Source organism: Canis lupus, chromosome 7 (assembly GCF_048164855.1).
Source record: "Canis lupus baileyi chromosome 7, mCanLup2.hap1, whole genome shotgun sequence".
NCBI classification, from domain to species: Eukaryota; Metazoa; Chordata; class Mammalia; order Carnivora; family Canidae; genus Canis; species Canis lupus.
In genome coordinates this window covers 72,428,884-72,450,197 of record NC_132844.1, presented here as the reverse complement: position 1 = coordinate 72,450,197, position 21,314 = coordinate 72,428,884, and the positions used below count along the sequence as shown (strand labels likewise).

The following is a 21,314-nucleotide window of genomic DNA, read 5'->3' as shown; positions in this document are numbered from 1 at the left end:
AAGTGAGGAAATGAGAACTAGAGGTACAAAGGGACTTTTTCTCCCTTATGACCTTTCTAAGAAAAAAATACAAAGAAGAATCTGGGAAAATTAAATTTTTTCCTACTTCCTCATTCTTATTTTAAGTCTCAATAATCTCCTATGTTAAGGCTGTCACTACTATTTTGTGCTCAATTTGTATAAGAAAAAAAGGCACAATGAAATTGAACAAAAAATGTAAAAGGATGTATGGACAATAGAGCAAGGATAGTTATAGAATATGAAGAGGAAGAGAAATTATTTCTTGCACAGATATGTTGGCCAGGTTTCTTCTTGCCTTTTTTGGTATCTTTACCAGTCTTCCCCTTTTTCTTTTTAATTCATTATGATTTCCTTCAGAAGCCAATATTTTTGCAATATCCAGACAAAAACATGACAGCAGCTATTGGATATGTGGCCTCCTCAAAGATACAAGGGAGCAGAATGTGTCCTTGAGGACCAGAGGTCACGTGATAGTCACAATTTCCTAGTCGGTGTGTAGCCAGAGTAAATCCAGAGGAAACTACTGCCAACTTCTGTAGAAGTATGGGGTTATACTCTGCATTTGAGGATTGAGGCTGAGGACCCTAAAGCTGGGAAAATTTGGGGTCATTTTATTGAAGAACACAGATGCTGTTGTCTGACATATAGCCAGAATGAGTCACCTGTTCGTGTTTGGTTATGTTTGTCCAATATAAGCTCAATACAAGCCCATGGAACAGCATTACTGGTTGATACTGTACACCACATGAAATATTTCCTGGGAATAGTGGACTACCATAATAGATTTCCAAAGCCTGTGGTATCCAATCCCCTCCACCACCGGAATTGTTGGAGATTTGCCCTTCCTCACCAACGAGGCTTCAGCTCTATGGCTCATGAGGTGATGGGGAAAAAGAACAAAAACTTGTGGTTTTAGAGAATCCACACGTTGAAAATTCTGAAGCACCCATCCAGTTAGCATGAACACATTGCCTATACACCCTTCACCAGCAGGGGGTGAGATTGCCTATCATGAGTACTCAAGATCATAATATCAGAAGGTTTAAGAGAGAAAAAAAAGGAGTGATTAAGACTCTAAAGAATTGCTGGTCTATCCCAGGTTACAGTAACATTCCTTACCCTGTGTTTTCTCACCTTCGATCATTCACATTTTATCATAACATTTTTTTTACTATATTGCATGCCACCTATACATAAACAGCCCCCATCTTAAGCAATGATAAACTCATGAATTCCATATAATAGGTAATGTACTTGTGAATATACCTTAAATACAGAATTATTAAAACTACACATAAGAACATATCCAGTTTCTCTAGGAGTAGTGAACTCCACTTTGAAACACCCAGATATCTTTCAGCTACTTATATGAAATTTGCTCTGCTCCTTTACTCACAACCTGGAGCATAGGAACCAATCAAAAGCAGCTGCAATTATACTTAGAGGGTAAAGAGATGATTTTTCCGACCTGTACGAAAAGATCTGTGAGTTCATGATTCACGTTTTCTTGCATGATATTAAGTCATGCAAAACATGTAACAGGTGATGCTGCCTGAAGCTCCTTGGCATGGCCCTTTTGCATGGGACTTCAGCCCACTCTGAAAACCAGAGCCAGTGCCATTGTCCCCCACAAACTAATCTTCTGCAGGTGGCAACTGCAAATGGAAACACCTAAGACAAAAGCAACTAATACGCACCTATGTAATGTCAACAGAGGGCTGCAAAAATAATTTACAAGTGGCTTGGGCTCAGAATTACAGAATATAAATTTATTTCATCCCAGATTTTAAGGACATTATATTAACTTACATATATGTATTAGGAGACTGTATACTTACACTGAGGTTCCTAACAATTTCTTCAGAATTAACTGTTTCAAAAGGAAAATAATAATAAATCACATTGAAATTGTGAACAACTCAGGTTGAATTTGACATAAAAATTTATTAATGATGATAATCTGGTAAGATTAAATAAGAAATTTTAAGCGAAGAATTATTTTAGAATTTAAGAATATATTTTAACCTATAAGTAGAATACATTCTAACCTAACAATCAATAGAATATATCGAATTTTACTAATATTAACATTTTAATTCAATTAATTGATGTTTTAATATAACTAGGATTTATTAATATAAGTAGAATATATTTCATTATGTATTGTTATATATCTAATGATATGGATATAAGCAGAATATATTTTAACCTAAATTATTAAGTAATTTACCAACTGAGTATGTTAATAGTTTATTAATATTAGCATTGTATTTATTAATTAATAATTTTTCAATATTAATGTGATTGCCTAGAATAGATTTTAAGCTAACAATATTCAATGTTACCATAGACTTTACAGACTAACTATATTTAAACTAGGAAGGGGATTTCTCATTTGCTTCTGTGTAGTTCTCCCAAAAAGTCAGAAGAGGGGACTGGCAATCCCTACATCCTACAGAATCTGGAAGCAGGGTAATTCACTTTTGATTTTACCTTTTTTTTTTTCAGACAGATGTCTTCATACTTACAACTATAAAAGTCATGAGGTATATTACGAGCCCTGATACGAGGGGCAGGCCCTTCATACATGTAGAAGTTTATTCGAGGAAAATAATCAGTCATATATTCCCTCTTGTCACAGTAAGTCTGATCCATTCCTGAATTTAAAAAAAATAATCCATCAGATAAAGAAGATGTGGTTTGTGTATACAATGGAATATTACTTAACCATTAGAAATGACAAATACCCGCCATTTGCTTCGACGTGGATAAATAATAAATATTTTCATATTTATTCATATTCATTCATACATTTTATGTTTTATAATTTCTTTTAAACAAAGTAGACGTTAAAATGGTTCTCTTTGGGCAGCTCAGGTGGCTCAGTGGTTTAGTGCCGCCTTTAGCCCAGGGCTTGATCCTGGAGACCTGGGATTGAGTCCCACATCAGGCTCCCTGCATGAAGCCTGCTTCTCCCTCTGCCTGTGTCTCTGCCTCTCTCTCTCTCTCTCTGTCTCTAATAAACAAATTTTTTAGAAAATTTTAATAATAAATTTATTTTTTATTGGTGTTCAATTTGCCAACATACAGAATAACACCCAGTGCTCATCCCGTCAAGTGCCCCCTCAGTGCCAGTCACCCATTCACACCCATCCCCCGCCCTCCTCCCCTTCCACCACTCCTAGTTCATTTCCTAGAGTTAGGAGTCTTTATGTTCTGTCTCCCTTTCTGATATTTTAATTTTAAAATAATAGGACATGTTAAGAAGACATTTTAGAAATATTTTAAGTAAATTACTGTTTCTCGTTTTCTTGATGTCCTAAAATACAAACAAAAGTTCTGCAGACATAGTTCTTTTCCTCCTCTTGTCCATGCCTGGTTCCTTCATAGCCTTTGGAGCTTAGCTTGACTAACCTTCCACCCCATCTGGAAGAGCCCGTTTATGCTTCATGTACCTCCAAACACACCATATCTAGTAAAGTACTTGACATTGCATAGGCACTCAAAAAATATTGATTGAACAACAACCCCATCATATCCCTGTTAAGTACTATTAATATCCTTTTTACTGAAAAATAAGAATAGAGATGGATATGCAGAATGAATGTAGAATAAATTGTTTTAGTACTCTATTCATCACAGCCTACCAACAAACCTTGCTCTTTGCTTATTCTAAGTCTTCTGAAAGGTCTGAAGTACAGACTTTAAAAATATCACTCTTTTTGCACACCCCTTGAAGTGATAAGATATAATCAATGATAAAATATGTTTAAGAAGAAAAGTATACCATGGTCAGCCAAAAGGATTATATTGACACAGTTGTGTAAGTTCCGCTGTTTGAGGCCTTCCATCAACATTCCAAAAGCTTTATCTACCAACTGTAAGGCTTGAATTACCTAAGGGAGAAAAACAATGGAGTTAAGACTGTTTTCATGATTTAAATTTTAATTACTGAAATCACTAAGGAAGGCAAAAACAAATACATTTCCTTCTCTAAAATTTCTGGAATTTGAAGTAGGACATCAGAGCCCAGCATCTGTGCTACCACATTTACCAAAAACTTAAACCATATTTTCAAAGGAGGACAAACTACTGGCCAATAAATATCTGAAAAAAACATTCAACCTCAACAATGTTATTCAGCTGCAAAGGCTTTCATGGTAATGTCCAGTGTTAGGCAGGGGTATTCACAGGCACTTCTATAGAAGTCTGCATGGTTACAGACCACATGACAATGCCTAACCAGGAATTTAAAAGGGGCATACCCTATGACCTAACAGCTAACTTCTGAGAATTTGTCCTCACAAACATTTATAGTACAAATGGAGATTTATACCTAAGGCTATTCATGAATTAATAATTTCAATACAAGTAAACATCAATATACTTACCTACTGTAGTGAACATTTTTAAAAGTATTTTAAAGAACCATGGCATGGGGGACTGCTCACAATACAATGTCAAACATAAAAGATTAAAACCAACCCATGTATGTACCCATACCTATCTTGTCCTGGTTGCATTTTTTCCAAGATTTTATTTATTTATTCATTTAAGAGAGAGAGAGAGAACACAAAGGGAGAGTGAGGGGTATAAGCAGACTTCTCGCTGAGTAGGAAGCCGGGTGCAGGGCTCGATCCCAAGACCCAGGGATCATGAACTGAGCCAAAGGCAGATACTTAATCAACTCAGCCACCAGGTGGTGCCCTCATTTTCAAATATACTTAGCGTTTCTCAGTAAACACACATGCGCAGAAAACGAAAAGGAAATATATCAAGGTACTATTAACAGTGGTTATCTCTGTAGATAAATCATTAGCCAGCCAGAAGAGAAAGAAGACTCAAATTAATACAATCATGAATGAAAAAGGAGAGATCACTACCAACACCAAGGAAATACAAACGATTTTAAAAACATATTATGAGCAGCTATACGCCAATAAATTAGGCAATCTAGAAGAAATGGATGCATTTCTGGAAAGCCACAAACACCAAAACTGGAACTGGAAGAAACAGAAAACCTGAACAGGCCAATAACCAGGGAGGAAATTGAAGCAGCCATCAAAAACCTCCCAAGACACAAAAGTCCAGGGCCAGATGGCTTTCCTGGGGAATTCTATCAAATGTTTAAAGAAGAAACCATACCTATTCTACTAAAGCTGTTCGGAAAGATAGTAAGAGATGGAATACTTCCAAACTCATTCTATGAGGCCAGCATCGCCATAATTGCAAAACCAGACCAAGACCCCACCAAAAAGGAGAATTATAGACCAATATCCCTGATGAACATGGATGCAAAAATTCTCAACAAGATACTAGCCAATAGGATCGAGTAGTACATTAAGAAAATTATTCACCAAGTAGGATTTATTCCCGGGACACAAGGCTGGTTCAAACTCGTAAAACAATCAATGTGATTTATCATATCAGCAAGAGAAAAACCAAGAACCGTGTGATCCTCTCAATAGATGCAGAGAAAGCATTTGACAAAATACAGCATCCATTCCTGATCAAAACTATTCAGAGTGTAGGGATAGAAGGAACATTCCTCAACATCTTAAAAGCCGCCTATGAAAAGCCCACAGCAAATATCATTCTCAATGGGGAAGCACTGGGAGACTTTCCCCTAAGATCAGGAACAAGACAGGGATGTCCACTCTCACCACTGCTATTCAACATAGTACTAGAAGTCCTAGCCTCAGCAATCAGACAACAAAAAGACATTAAAGGCATTCAAATTGGCAAAGAAGTCAAACTCTCCCTCTTTGCCGATGACATGATACTCTACATAGAAAACCCAAAAGTCTCCACCCCAAGATTGCTAGAACTCATACAGCAATTTGGCAGTGTCTCAGGATACAAAATCAATGCCCAGAAGTCAGTGACATTTCTATACACTACCAATGAGACTGAAGAAAGAGAAATTGAGGAGTCAATCCCATTTACAATTGCACCCAAAAGCATAAGATACCTAGGAATAAACCTAACCAAAGATGTAAAGGATCTATACCCTCAAAACTATAGAACACTTCTGAAAGAAATTGAGGAAGACACAAAGAGATGGAAAAATATTCCATGCTCATGGATTGGCAGAATTAATATTGTGAAAATGTCAATGTTACCCAGGGCAATTTACACGTTTAATGCAATCCCTATCAAAATACCATGGACTTTCTTCAGAGAGTTAGAACAAATTATTTTAAGATTTGTGTGGAATCAGAAAAGACCCAAATAGCCAGGGGAATTTTAGAAAAGAAAACCATATCTGGGGGCATCACAATGCCAGATTTCAGGTTGTACTACAAAGCTGTGGTCATCAAGACAGTGTGGTACTGGCACAAAAACAGACACATAGATCAATGGAACAGAATAGAGAACCCAGAAGTGGACCCTCAATTTTATGGTCAACTAATATTCGATAAAGGAGGAAAGACTATCCACTGGAAGAAAGACAGTCTCTTCAATAGATAGTCCTGGGAAAATTGGACATCCACATGCAGAGGAATGAAACTAGACCACTCTCTTTAACCAGACACAAAGATAAACTCAAAATGGATGAAAGATCTAAATGTGAGACAAGATTCCATCAAAACCCTAGAAGAGAACACAGGCAACACCCTTTTTGAACTTGGCCACAGCAACTTCTTGCAAGATACATGTATGAAGGCAAGGGAAACAAAAGCAAAAGTGAATTATTGGACTTAATCAAGATAAAAAGCTTCTGCACAGCAAAAGAAACAGTCAACAAAACTAAAAGACAACCTACAGAATGGGAGAAGATATTTGCAAATGACGTATCAGATAAAGGGCTAGTTTCCAAGATCTATAAAGAACTTATTAAACTCAACAGCAAAGAAACAAACAATCCAATCATGAAATGGGCAAAAGACATGAACAGAAATCTCACAGAGGAAGACATAGACATGGCAAACATGCACATGAGAAAATGCTCTACATCACTTGCCATCAGGGAAATACAAATCAAAACTACAATGAGATACCACCTCACCCCAGTGAGAATGGGGAAAATTAACAAGGCAGGAAACAACAAATGTTGGAGAGGATGCGGAGAAAAGGGAACCCTCTTACACTGTTGGTGGGAATGTGAACTGGTGCAGCCACTCTGGAAAACTGTGTGGAGGTTCCGCAAAGAGTTAAAAATAGACCTGCCCTACGACCCAGCAATTGCACTGTTGGGGATTTACCCCAAAGATACAGATGCAATGAAACGCCGGGACACCTGCACCCCGATGTTTATAGCAGCAATGGCCACAATAGCCAAACTGTGGAAGGAGCCTCGGTGTCCAACGAAAGATGAGTAGATAAAGAAGATGTGGTTTATGTATACAATGGAATGCTACTCAGCTATTAGAAATGACAAATACCCACCATTTGCTTCAAATTGGATGGAACTGGAGGGTATTATGCTGAGTGAAGTAAGTCGGTCGGAGAAGAACAAACATTATATGTTCTCATTCATGTGGGGAATATAAATAATAGTGAAAGGCAATATAAGGGAAGGGAGAAGAAATGTGTGGGAAATATCAGAAAGGGAGACTGCTAACTCTGGGAAACAAACTAGGGGAGGTAGAAGGGGAGGAGGGCGGGGGGTGGGAGTGATTGGGTGACGGGCACTGGGGGTTATTCTGTATGTTGGTAAATTGAACACCAATAAAAAAAAAAAACATGGCTTTTCAATGGGTACCACACTCTTCCCATGTATTGAACCTCCACATGCTTCCCCAAAAGTGGAAGCCCTCAGTGCTCTAGAGTCACTCCATCATGTACATGAGCATCATCAACAATTTAAATTAATCTGTACTTAATTTCAATTTTCTTTTCCAACTTGAATTTTTCTTTTCAACTTTTCATTCTAAGATGTAGTCATTTGTTTTTCAAAAATGAATTAACAGCTGAATTTTATTCAAGTTAGACCAATAGCTAAAGTTACTCAGGACCAGTCAGAACACTCTGTGACTAATTCAACTTCAATACTAGAAAATCATTGGAACAAATTTGGTATCAAGAAATTGCTGGTTTCACCAGACTTTAAATATCTCTCCAACCACCTTCCCTATTTTCTTAAAGCCTTCCCCACCTATACCAGGCCACAATCAGCTTCCCATTTAAACACTGTTTAAGCTATCACATTATTAAGGTTTCTTAAAATAAAAACTCATAATACATTAATTCAGATTTCATTTATTTGCCCCTTCAACACGGTTTCTGGGTAACAGCCTCATTCTTCACCCTTAAGAATGCCTACCACAAGGTTAGGCGCACCAGAAACTGTTCAAAGTAGACCTTAAAGAGATAGCAGAGCAGGAGCTAAAAATCGAGAAGTTACTAAGCTTTCAACAGCATGAGTCAGCAAACAAACTAAAATAACCTTTTTGCTTTCAAATTATGTCATATTAACTCTGAATAAAGTATGTGGTTAAAAACAATAACAGGCTTCTAGTTTCTCCATGCATTTTGCCTCTTCTGAAGTTTTAAATATGGTGTGGTCTTAATCTTTCTATCTTCTTTCTTTCCTCTCTCCCTAGGACATCTTCATTTCCATGCACCATGTACATGCTGCCATGCTGCCCAATCTTCATCTCCTCTGAGCTATAAATCCACGTTCAATTGCCTTCTGGGCATCTTCATTTGAATATTACAAGCACCTTATCCACAACATGCTCTTTCTCTCCAAAATTTCTGTCACCTCACTGATGTAAATGGAAACTGCTGCAACAGCTCACGATAGAAACCAGACAATTGTCCTTGATCCCCCACTTTATCACCCAACTTCTACCAAGCCCTACCAACTATATCTCCCAAACGAATCTCAAATGCATCTCCTTCCTTCCATGGTAGTTGCCACTACCCTAGTCCAAGACACAATGATCTCTTTTTGGGAATGTTGCAAAAGCAAACTCATCTCACCTTCCCCCATTTCCTCTAACCCATTCCTCTCATACAGTTAAATGGATCCTTAAATACAGGCATGTCTGATCATGTCACTTCCCCAATTAAAATGCCTCAGTGCTTCCATTACTCATTACATGGCCAACAAGGACTTGCATAATTTGGTGCCTGTGTCCTCCTCTAGGCTTCCTCTTAGCCCCTGTCTCTGGGCCACAGTGCTCCAGATGTGGGTGGGAGATTATCCCCACACAGCAATTCCAGCAATACCCGGCACAGAGGAGCACACAAGAAGGATTAACTGTTATTATTATTCTTACCATTATTATGCAGTCCATTGATCTAACCATCAGTCCATTGGCCTATCCATTTGTTCATTTGCCTATCCATTTGTTCATTCCTCTACCTCACTGAGCTCCTTCCTCAACCAGATCATTTGTGAACTTCCTTCCTTTTTGTTATTCAGAGAACTTTCTAACCACCCCCAGTCCCCACTCTGCCACAGACTAGATTAGAACCTCCTTAATCACCTCTCGGGGCACCCTGATTTTTTCTATTGTGGCACCTTACAAACTATACTTAAAATTTATTAGGGGTCCAAACTAGAGCACTGAATAGAAGAAAAAGATATAGTGCCTAATATAAAGTCAGCAGTAGGAGTTGGGTAAATGCAGATTATAGTGTTCCCTCTCCAACAATTAATCATATCGAGTATGGATAACAATTAAAATAGAAGGGTGTCTGGGTGACTCAGTTGATTGAGCATCCAGCTTTTGATTTTGGCTCAGGTCATGATCTCAGGATCATGAGATTGAGCCCCATGTCAGGCTCCCCACTCAGCAGGGGGAGTGTCTGCTTGAGATTCTCTCTCTCCCTCCCTCTGTCTGTCCCTCTCTCAAAAAAATTAAAATAGAAAAGAAGTTAATTTATGGCAGATAGTTATTATGCCACTCACCCTTGAAATAGCCTGATTAAGTGTTAAACTCTGGGATCTAGACCAGAGCGGTATTGGAATGTGAAGGATGAAAGGGTTAAAAGCGGTAGGGAGCAGGCCTTGTATAATGAATTTTTTGGCTTAATGGGAAAAAAATAAGAAGGGCACTTCTGATAAACTGCAAAGTCAGGGTGCCAGAATAAATAAGTTTCCACGAGGCAGGAAAATGCCATACTCATGGAGGCCTTCATAGCTTTTCATGACCTCCAGGACAATATAAGCTTCAGTGGACTTCAGAACACCGACGATTCTTTTTAAGTAATATTTAAGGCTTATATTTCCATAGTAAAAATGTAATATAATGGTTTAGAGACTGACAAAGGTAATATTTAGGGGTCTACTTCCATTATATTGAAGGCCCAGGAAGAGAGGAAGAACTCTTAGGAACTAGCGTATGAAGTCCAAGGAAAAGGATCTTATGAATAAAACACAGTGCATAAACGACAGCTGGAGAGTCCACAACAGACCTGCAGGTGACTTAGCTTGGGATAAGCTACATTGGCATGCTGAACTGGCTGGCAGGATCTAGCCTTGATGTTTCCACTGTATGATAATAGTGTTGCACCCAAGTATTCAGCAAATGTTGAGCAAATGAATCAAGATGTAGTTAATAAAACAGGTATCTCTTTTAGACTTTTACTGTTTTGTGGTTTAATAAGGTAGATATTCATTTAGACTGTTCATGATTTTAATGTCTTCATGTTTATATCAAGTACATTTTATTCAGTGGGAATTAAATAATATTTTATTTTACGGGTTAAGGCTAGATGACTTCACATTTGTTCAAACAAACTTACTGTGGCACTGACTGGCCCACTTTCATGTCCCGCAGAATCAGGCTCTTCCACATAGATGGTATAAAAATCAGGTCTACAGGTAAAATGGAAACAGAGAAAGACATGATCCATTTGGAATAAGCCTGCAGGTTGGATCTGGGAAATGTATAGGTTTGGAATGTGGTGACAGTTTCCTTCTTTTTCTCCTGCCTCCTTCTCTTTATTGGAGCCCCGGGATTCTACTTGGCCCTAAGTCCAGAGGTTCTCCTAACAGGAAATAAGACCTTCCTGGGTGTGAACTTGGTCTGACTCATTTTAGAAAATCTGCCTGGCTCTTGCAGCTAAGTCCTCTTGGTATGCCCAGTCCTTTCTATTTCCCAGTCTCTGCCTTTCAGCTCACTGTTCTGCTGTTCTACTTCTTTCTTTAAATGTCTGGTTTCTGTTGACTGGTTGCTCTTTCAGGATGCTCTGACTCCAGGCAGGGAGGCTCTGGCAGGGCCTTGCTCTAGCACCTCTGGCTTCCAATCCGCTCTCCATTCTGCCTCCAGTCTATATCTGGTTCTGTGATACTTGCCTCTACTCTGTGGCACTGTCTCTATCTCTATTGCCCCATACTGCCCATCACCTTCTCAAGAGCCAATCATTCTTGAAAATCACAAAAGAAAAAAAAAGCCTAGTTTCTTTCTGCAATGGTCATCTCAAGCAAAGAAATAATTTCATTTTATACCCACGAATACCCCAGTGTACCAGCACTTTTCTGATACTAGATAATACCTTTCAGCTTTGGGCAGGTCCAGCCATTTTAACAGTGTAGAGATCCTTTCTTCATATGGGATACTCCTGAAAAGAGGAAAAATAATTTTTCAAAAATTAATCCAATCAAAAGTAATTCTATTATATTCCCACTCTGGAAGAGAGGTTGGTACTTTTAGATAAAAATCTCACGTTGATATGTGATCAGAATACTGGAGGGGATTCAATATTACTCAGAGGGACTCCTGTTTTCAATACTTATATAGAGATACATTTGTCTCAATACAAAGTAAAGGTATATTGTTTTCTTTCCTTCTTATCCTTCCCTCCTTCAATCGTTCCCTGAACTGAAATAAAAGACCATTAATTATTATCCATTCATTCGGTTTATTTATTTCATTCATTTATACATTTATGTCATATCGAGCATCTATTGCCACACGCTGAGTTCATTTTAAACAAAATTTAACATTGAGCAAACCAAAGATGCATTCCTTTCTAGAGATGATATTCCAGTGAAGACAAACAAACAAGAGATCTGATAAATTATATAAACAAATAAGAGATCTGATAAATTACATAGTGTATCACAAGGTGACAAATGCTATGGAGAAAAGGAAGACTAGGGCACAGTAAGATTAGGGTGGGGATGGTTTGCAATTTGAAATCTTAGTTTGATCAGGCTAAGACAACATTGGGAAAGTAAGTTTTGAGCAACAGCCTGAAGGGAGTGAGGGAGTGGGCTGTGCAGGTACATGGAGTGAGTTATCTCAGGGAGAGGAAACAGCCTGCACAACGGCCCTAAACAGAGCAAGCCAGGTGTGTTGCAGCCCACCCAGGGGATCAGAGCATGGTGGAGTAATGCAAGAGGGGGTCTGAGACACAGTGGGGTGATTAGGGTCACCAATACCAATAGGGCTCTGCAGGCTTCAACTGTGAGTGGAACAGGGAGCTATGAAAGTTTTTGGTGCAAAGGAGTATCATAACTTGGACTTGTTTTTTTAAATTACCATTCTAATTGGTAGATTAATAGATAAAAGACAAGAATAGAAACAGGGACACGTGTAAAGAGGGAAGTGCAGTAATATAGACAAAAGATGATTGTATCTCCAACCACAGCAATAACGACAGAAATAACAAAAAGTTCTCAGACTGCATATATTTTGAATTAGAGCCAAAAGCATTTACTGACAGACCAGATTAGGGTTGTAAGAAAGAGGAATCATGAGGACTTCAAGATTTTTGACCCAAATAACTGGAAAAATAGAATTACTCCAAGATTAAGACCCAAAACATCCTAACCATGCCTGCCTAGATAGGGTCATATCTGCAAGTGCTTCACTACCTGTTGTAATGGATATATTTGGAAGGAAAGGATCCGTTGATGGCCACGTCTGATCCAGGCCAAAAGAAACTACCAGCTTTTAAACCTTGATACATTGCTGTCAGCCAGATCTATAAGAGAAAATTTAAGATAAGTGGATGTCAAGAGAATCATCAGTCTGTGTAGAACTGGTAGAAATAGTGCCATTTTTAAGAAACTAAACAATATTAATAGTGGAAAATTTTAATTACCCGGATCTAATTTAAAAATAAAAAACACAGTAAAGTAGTAAAAAAGATCTTTTTTTTTTCAAAATAGTAAAATTGTATAGTTCCTCTTTCCCTTTTAAAGAATTATAAAACAGAGTGAGGGGGGAAAAACAGAACATCTTTCTGAGAAGTTTTTACATTGATATGTTTAGAATACTACATCCAAGTATCAACAGAAGGCCAAGTTAGGTAAAGCAATCATAAATATTTAGAAGACTTAAATTATAAGTGGTGAAACACCTTCCCACCACCCTCCACCCCTGGAAATTAGAAAGATAATGTAAAAATAGAGAAGAATAATCCACTATCACGCTGAAAAATGGAGATTATTTTGGGGTCACATGTAGAATGCTACATACTGGTTGCCCTTTCCACCAGGCTGGATTATTTTTCTCCTTTGATGAAAGTGAAAAATTCAAGTTGAGGTTTACATCATACATATTATTGTCAATGATGCCATGGGATTCTGGATATAATCCCTAAAAACGATAATTTCAAAAAAGATTTAGAATAAAATAATATCAATAAAACTTTTTCTAAAGATTTTGTTTATTTATTCATGAGAGACACAGAGAGAGAGGCAGAGACTCGGGCAGAGGGAGAAGCAGGTTCCATGCAAGTAGGTTGATGTTGGACGAGTTCCCAGGACCCCAGATCATGACCTGAGCCAAAGGCAGACGCTCAACCACTGAGCCACTCAGGTGCCCCTCAATAAAACATTTAAATTGAAATAGTATAAGATCTATAATTCCTATCTTGGAAAGATGTCATATACCTTTCAAAATAAAAGCCCTGAGTTTGAACCCAAATACCAAATGCATATATGTGTATATGTATATACATAGGCGTAGGTATAAGTATAGATTTATAAATGCGTAGGTATTCTGGCTCCACCATAGTCTAGAGCAGCAAATGAATGACATTAGGCATATGGCTTGTGCTGATGATGTTAATATCACTCTTATGTGATTAATTACTATTAAAGTTTCCTATATTATAATAATGATCAGCCACTGGTTATATTGGCATAAATAGCAAGAAATGTGCTACTTTAAAGCCTTTAAGCATGAAATGTCGTAGGTAAAGGGGTTAAAGTGTGTTACCACCATTTTAGAAGGGAACCTGCCTCATCTCTAACAATCGTCCCTCCACCCATCAATCAATCTAATCATTCCTTTAATCTGATCACATATATTTATTCTATACATTTCATTGAATGCATGCCCATGATGTCCCATGCATTTGTAAATATTTTAGAGTCATTACTCCAGAACTATATATATGACTAGGAACACATATTCATAGATACAGCAAATTAATAGCACTTATGTATAACTCTTTGTTTATATATACATGTTATATATGTGTATTATATATATAGGGTATGTATATTTATGTACAAACACATATATAGTCAATTCTTTTTTATTGAAGGATATTTGACATACAATATTATAGTAGTTTCAGGTGTACAACACAGCGATTTGACAACTCTATACATTACACTATGTTCGCCACGGTAAGTGCAGTTACCGTCACCATACAACCTCATGATATTACTGTTGACTTATGCTGTGCTCTTCATCCCTGATGCTTATTTATTTATAACTGGAAGTTTGTGTTTCTCTTTTTAAAAATATTTTATTTATTTCTTCATGAAAGACACACACACACACAGAGGCAGAGACACAGGCAGAGGGATAAGCAGGCTCCATGCAGAGAGCCGGATAGGGGACTCAATCCCAGAACTCCGGGATCACGCCCGGAGCCAAAGGCAGACACTCAAATGGCTGAGCCACCCAGACTTCCTTGAAGTTTGTATATCCTAACCCCCTAACTGATTTTGTTCATCCTCACAAGTACTTCTCCTCTGGCAACCACCAGTTTGTTCTCTGTATTTATGATTTTGTTTGTTATTTTGGCTTTTGATTGTTAGCCTGTTCATTTGTTTTGTTTTTTAGATTCCACATATAAATGAAATCATAGGGTATTTGTGTTTCTCTGTCTAACTTATTTCACTTAGCCTAATACCTTCTGGGTCCACCCATGTTGTCTGAAGTGGCAAGATATCATTCTTTTTTATAGACGAGTAATATTCCATATATATACCACATACAATGGAATATCACTCAGCCATCAAAAAAAAAAGAAAGAAATTATGGCATTTGCAACAACCTGGATGGAACTAGAGAGTATTATGTTATGCAAAATAAGTCAGTCAGAGAAAGACAATTATCATGATTTTACTCCAATGTGGAATTTAAGAAACAAAACAGAGGAACATAGAGGAAGGGAGGAAAAAATAAAATATGAAATCAGAGGGAGACAATTATAGAAAACAAACTGAGGGTTGCTGGAGGGGAGGAGGGTCGGGGGATGGGGTAACTGGGGGATGGTCATTAAGGAGGGCACTTGATACAATGAGCACTGGGCATTACATACAACTGATGAATCATTGAACTCTACCTCTGAAATTAATAATAGTATATATGTTAATTAATTGAATTTAAATTTAAAAAATGAAATATTCCATATATACCACATCTTCTTTATACATTTATCTATCAATGGACACTTAGGTTGCTTCTATAACTTGCCTGTTCTAGATAATACTGCAATAAACATAGGGGTGTTTGTGTCTTTTCAATTTTGTGCTTTAGTTTTCTTTCTTTCTTTCTTGATCATATGATATTTCTATTTTTAACTGTCCATATTTCCCACAGTGATTGCACCAATCTACATTCCTACCAATAGCACATGAAGGCTTCTTTTTCTTTTTGATATTAGCTATTCTGGCAGGTGTAAGGCAATGATCTCATTGCAGTGTTCATTTACATTTCCCTTATATCTGTGATAATTATGTTCTATAAAGTTGATGCAAATACTGAATTAGTGAATACTGACCACTACTCCTAAGGAAAATACAGGAATAGGTTCCTACAAGCCTCTAGTCACAACACTTCTGTCTGCTGATCAATATATAATCTTGTTTTTGTCTGCTTCTGTTTACATATACTGTATTTAACATATATTGTTGATTTGCTCAATCATGCAAATCATGCAAATCATTTAACTCATGCCTGAATGAAACTTATCTAACACACACATGTCTTCTCCATGAGGCACATCACAGCTATCTTGTTTTTAGGAACACTAGAGAGCATTTTGGTGCTACACTTGAGGGTTATTTTAAACAGCAATTTAAAAATCATAAAAAAGCACAAATGTTAAAAATATGACACCAAATATGCAATACACTGTGAAGACATCTTTTTTTTACTGTAAGAAAGCTACAACATGAAAGGCAGAGTGTCACCTTGGTAGACCTGTTGGAAATACATGAGCAGCACAACCTGAATATTTAGGGAAATCTGCATGTATATATACACACACACACACACACACACATACACATATATCTGCATGTATATATATACATATATTCATGTATAAAATTTATGTATACATAAATATATACATACACATACAAGCATACGTACATACATTACGTACTATTACTTAAGAGTTAAAGTTTCAGTAAGTTATAGTTACTGTTCCATAGTAATGAAAGAATAAATGCAGTGCGGTAAAGACACAATATCCTTTGGCAATAGAGGCTGAGATAAAGGACTCCCTAAGATGTGTTCTAAATCCATAAGTGGGGATCCCTGGATGGCGCAGCAGTTTGGCGCCTGTCTTTGGCCCAGGGCGCGATCCTGGAGACCCGGGATCGAGTCCCACGTTAGGCTTCCGGTGCATGGAGCCCGTTTCTCCCTCTGCCTGTGTCTCTGCTTCTCTGTGTGTGTGTGTGTGTGTGTGTGTGTGTGTGTGTGTGTGTGACTATCATAAATTAAATAAATAAATAAATAAGTGTTAAATAATTTTCTTTTCCTTTCAGTTCATTTTGATCACTTATGTCTTATTATACATGAGAATTCACTTCCTTCATTTGTTTTATCTAAAAGAGATATAGCCAGCATGAATTGATTTATGAATCAGAGGGCCTTGTCAAGTTAAATACAATGAAAAGATTAGGAAAAAAAGAAATTTCCTATATCAAAGTGGTTGTCCTCACACATAACGGGCCATTCCCAACAGACCTCCAGATAAGCGGAAGCAAATCAAAACATCAAAGAATGGTATTTCTCACATACAAGAAGCTCTGCTGGCCTGTCACACATGTGAATTAGCCTGCTGCTGGGACATTCATTCATACTTAACACCTCAGAGCACTAGATTGTCCTTGCAATGACATGCTACTTCTTACCCTGAATTAAGCCATGAACTGTCACCACATGTGCTGAAATGTGTGGCATGGGGTTCAGCCACTTCCTGCCTCAGCATGTCTGTCACAGGCAGTTGCCTGTCGATGGCCTGTCAGTCTTGCTACTGGGCCAAGCACTTACCGTGACAATAGTATAATGATTTGGGAAGGTTTTCGTTGGATAGACAGCTCTCATGTATTTTGAATGAATTCCACATGTTTCTGCAACAAAGCACAGTGAGAAATTATGTTGATTGTTTTTCCATAAGTTTTCTTTATAAATAAAAACTTAAACCTAAAAATTTTCCAGAGAAATTAAATACTAACTAAAGAGTGGAATAAGGATGGAAAGAGGTTGAAATTCTGATGCCCACAATTCCTCCATCTGAAAGTATGTCAGTTTTGAGTAGAGAAGTGAGCCAAATCAAGGGTCTAAATTTTTCTGTAAAGGCCAGGTAACAAATATGTTAGGCTTTGTAAATCCAAATGGTCTCTGTTATAACAGCTCGACTCATCTATCATCTATTGAGGTCCCAAAGCATCCATAGACACTATGTGTACAAATGAGAATGGCTGTCCTCCAATAAAAGTTTTATTTATTGATGTTGAAATTTCAATTTCACATAATTTGTACATCACAAAATATTCTCTTCTTTTTTTCCCCAACCATTTAAGAATGTAAACAATTCTTAGATTTAGTAGGCCACTCATACACAAAGTAGGCCACATTTTGTCCCTGGGCCACAGCTTGCTGACCTTTAAGCTAAGCATACCCTAAATTATAGACTACCACCACCTTTGTTTTTGCTGCTCCTCTCTTTCTGACCCAGGTCTGGTCATTATGGTGATGAGAAGTTCTATATCACATTTGAATCCCAGCTAAGAGTTCTCATATGATAGTATCCAAAAGAAAAAAAGTCAACACAACCATCTAGGTAACTGAAAAGGAATTTGACTTGAATGAGAGCATAAGCCCATCTCACGTATTAACATTTACAAAATGAGCTAAGTTTACTACTTAGTATTTTCAGTAAAGTTTCCATCTGTGGCAATATTCTCATGTGGTACTGACAAACCTAAGTGTGAGGCCTGTCTGGTACTTATATTCCTAAGTATAATTAAAAATTAACATAACTTTTTATTTTTTTAGTCAATACTACCAATAAATATATCTCATCCTTAATCAGAGAAAGTTACATTTATTATTATTAAGAAGTCATATGATAAGAAAACAAAGTGAGACAAACTTTACTTATACAATGAAAGAATTTAAGTAAGGGGAAAAAACAAAAAATAAACAGAAATATAAAGTCAGCTTGGTTTCTTTTCTTTTGTTTCTTTTTTGTTTTTTTTCTCTTTTTCGCCTTTTTCCAGTACAACTTGTTTTTGGCCACTCTGCACTGAGCAAAATGACTAGAAGGAAAAACCACAAAAGAAAGAATCAGAAACAGTACTCGATCCCACAGAGTTACAGAATTTGGATTACAATTCAATGTCAGAAAGACAATTCAGAAGCAAAAATTATAAAGCTACTGGTGGCTCTAGAAAAAAGCATAAAGGATTCAAAGACTTTATGACTGCATAATTTAGATCTAATCAGGCAGAAATTAAAAATCAAATAAATGAGATGCAATCCAAACTGGAGGTCCTAAGGGAGAGGGTTAACGAGGTAAAAGAACGAGTGAGCACCATAGAAGACAAGTGGATGGCAAGGAAGGAAACTGATGAAAAAGGAGAAAAACAATTAAAAGATCATGAGGATAAGTTAAGGGAAATAAATGTCAGCCTCAGAAAGAAAAATCTACTTTAATTGGGGTTCCTGAGGGACCCGAAAGGGACAGAGGACCAGGAACTGTATTTGAACAAATGACAGCTGAGAACTTCCCTAACTTGGGAAGGGAAACAGGCATTCAGATCCAGGAGATAGAAAGATCCCCCCCGAAAATAAAAAAAAAGTTCACCCCCCAACATTTAATAGTGAAACTTGCAAATTCCAAAGATAAAGAGAAGATCCTTAAAGCAGCAAGAGACAAGAGATCCCTAACCCTTATGGGGAGAAGTATTCTATTAACAGCAGACCTCTCCACAGAGACCTGGCAGGCCAGAAAGGGCTGGCAGGATATATTCAGGGTCCTAAATGAGAAGAACATGCAGCCAAGAATACTTTACCCAGCAAGGGTCTCCTTCAGAAAACAAGGAGAGATAAAGAGCTTCCAAGATTGGCAGAAACTGATAGAATATATGACCACCAAACCAGCTCTGCAAGAAATATTGAAGGGGACTCTGTAAAAGAAAGAGCAAGTCCAAGGCAATAATCCACAAAAACAGGGACTGAAGAGGTATCAGGATGGCACTAAATTCCTATCTTTCAATAGTAACTCTGAATGTGAATGGGTTTAATGATCCCATCAAAAGGCCCAGGGTTTCAGACTGGATAAAAAAACAAGCCCATCTATTTACTGTCTAAAAGAGACTCATTTTAGACCTAAGGACACCAACAGCCTGAAAATAAAAGGTTGGAGAACCATTTACCATTCAAATGTTCCTCAAAAGAAAGCAGGGGTAGCCATCTCATATCAGATAAAGTTTATCCCAAAGACTGTAGTAAGAGATGAAGAGGGACATGATATCATACTTAAAGGATCTATCCAACAAGAGGACCTAACAATCATGAATATTTATGCTCCGATTGAGGGAGCTGCCAAGTATATCAATCAATTAATGACCAAAGTTAAGACATACTTAGATGATAATACACTTATACTTGGAGACTTGAACATGGCACTTTCTACAACTGACAGATCTTCTAAGCACAACATCTCAAAAGACAAGAGCTTTAAAAGATACATTGGACCAGATAGATTTCACAGATATTTACAGAACTTTACATCCAAACGCAACTGAATACACTTTCTTCTCAAGTGCACATCGAACTTTCTCCAAAATAGACCACATACTGGGTAATAAATCAGGTCTTAACCAATACCGAAAGACTGGGATCGTCCCCTGCAGGTTTTCAGACCATAATGCTTTGAAATTAAAACCAAATCACAAGAAGAAGTTTGGAAGGATTTCAAACACGTGAAGGTTAAGGACCATCCTGCTAAAAGATGAAAGGGTCAACCAGGAAATTAGAGAAGAATTAAAAATATTCATGGAAACTAATGAGAATGAAGATACAACTGTTCAAAATCTTTGGGATACAGCAAAAGCAGTCCTGAGGGGGAAATACATCACAATACAGCATCCATCCAAAAACTGGAAAGAACTCAAATACTAATCGTGTACCTAAAGCTAATTGTGTACCTAAAGGAGCTGGAGAAAAAAACAGCAAATAGATCCTACACCCAGTAGAAGAGGAGAGTTAATAAAGATTCGAACAGAACTCAATGAAATAGAGACCAGAAGAACTGTAGAACAGATCAACAAAACCAGGAATTGGTTCTTTGAAAGAATTAATAAGATAGATAAACCATTAGCCAGCCTTATTAAAAAGAAGAGAAAAGACTCAAATTAATAAAATCATGAATGAGAAAGAAGAGATCACTACCAACACCAAGGAAATACAAACGATTTTAAAAACATTATGAGCAGCTATACGCCAATAAATTAGGCAATCTAGAAGAAATGGACGCATTCCTGGAAAGCCACAAACACCAAAACTGGAACTGGAAGAAATAGGAAACCTGAACAGGCCAATAACCAGGGAGGAAATTGAAGCAGCCATCAAAAACCTCCCAAGACACAAAAGTCCAGGGCCAGATGGCTTTCCTGGGGAATTCTATCAAACGTTTAAAGAAGAAACCATACCTATTCTACTAAAGCTGTTCAGAAAGATAGTAAGAGATGGAGTACTTACAAACTCATGGAAGTGGATGGAATACTTCCAAACTCATTCTATGAGGCCAGCATCACCTTAATTGCAAAACCAGACCAAGACCCCACCAGAAAGGAGAATTATAGACCAATATCCCTGATGAACATGGATGCAAAAATTCTCAACAAG

The 21,314-nt window shown here is 37.4% G+C and overlaps 1 protein-coding gene across 14 annotated transcripts in view; it reads right to left on the bottom strand.

The window, feature by feature from the left end:
- Positions 1–21,314, bottom strand: part of ENPP3 (ectonucleotide pyrophosphatase/phosphodiesterase 3) — a 103,128-nt gene that overhangs the window by 41,606 nt on the left and 40,208 nt on the right. For 10 of the 14 annotated variants that reach the window (XM_072833896.1, XM_072833900.1, XM_072833906.1 and 7 more), the window contains 8 exons: positions 17,451–17,530; positions 13,404–13,523; positions 12,797–12,906; positions 11,473–11,538; positions 10,720–10,792; positions 3,809–3,917; positions 2,516–2,678; positions 1,860–1,893 (listed from right to left, as the gene is read on the bottom strand). In XM_072833896.1, coding sequence (XP_072689997.1) covers positions 1,860–1,893; positions 2,516–2,678; positions 3,809–3,917; positions 10,720–10,792; positions 11,473–11,538; positions 12,797–12,906; positions 13,404–13,523; positions 17,451–17,530 — 755 coding nt within the window. Of the gene's footprint in view, positions 1–1,859; positions 1,894–2,514; positions 2,679–3,808; positions 3,918–10,719; positions 10,793–11,472; positions 11,539–12,796; positions 12,907–13,403; positions 13,524–17,450; positions 17,531–21,314 lie in introns of all 14 variants that reach the window. The other 4 variants (XM_072833897.1, XM_072833901.1, XM_072833899.1 and 1 more) reach the window with 3 other exon arrangements.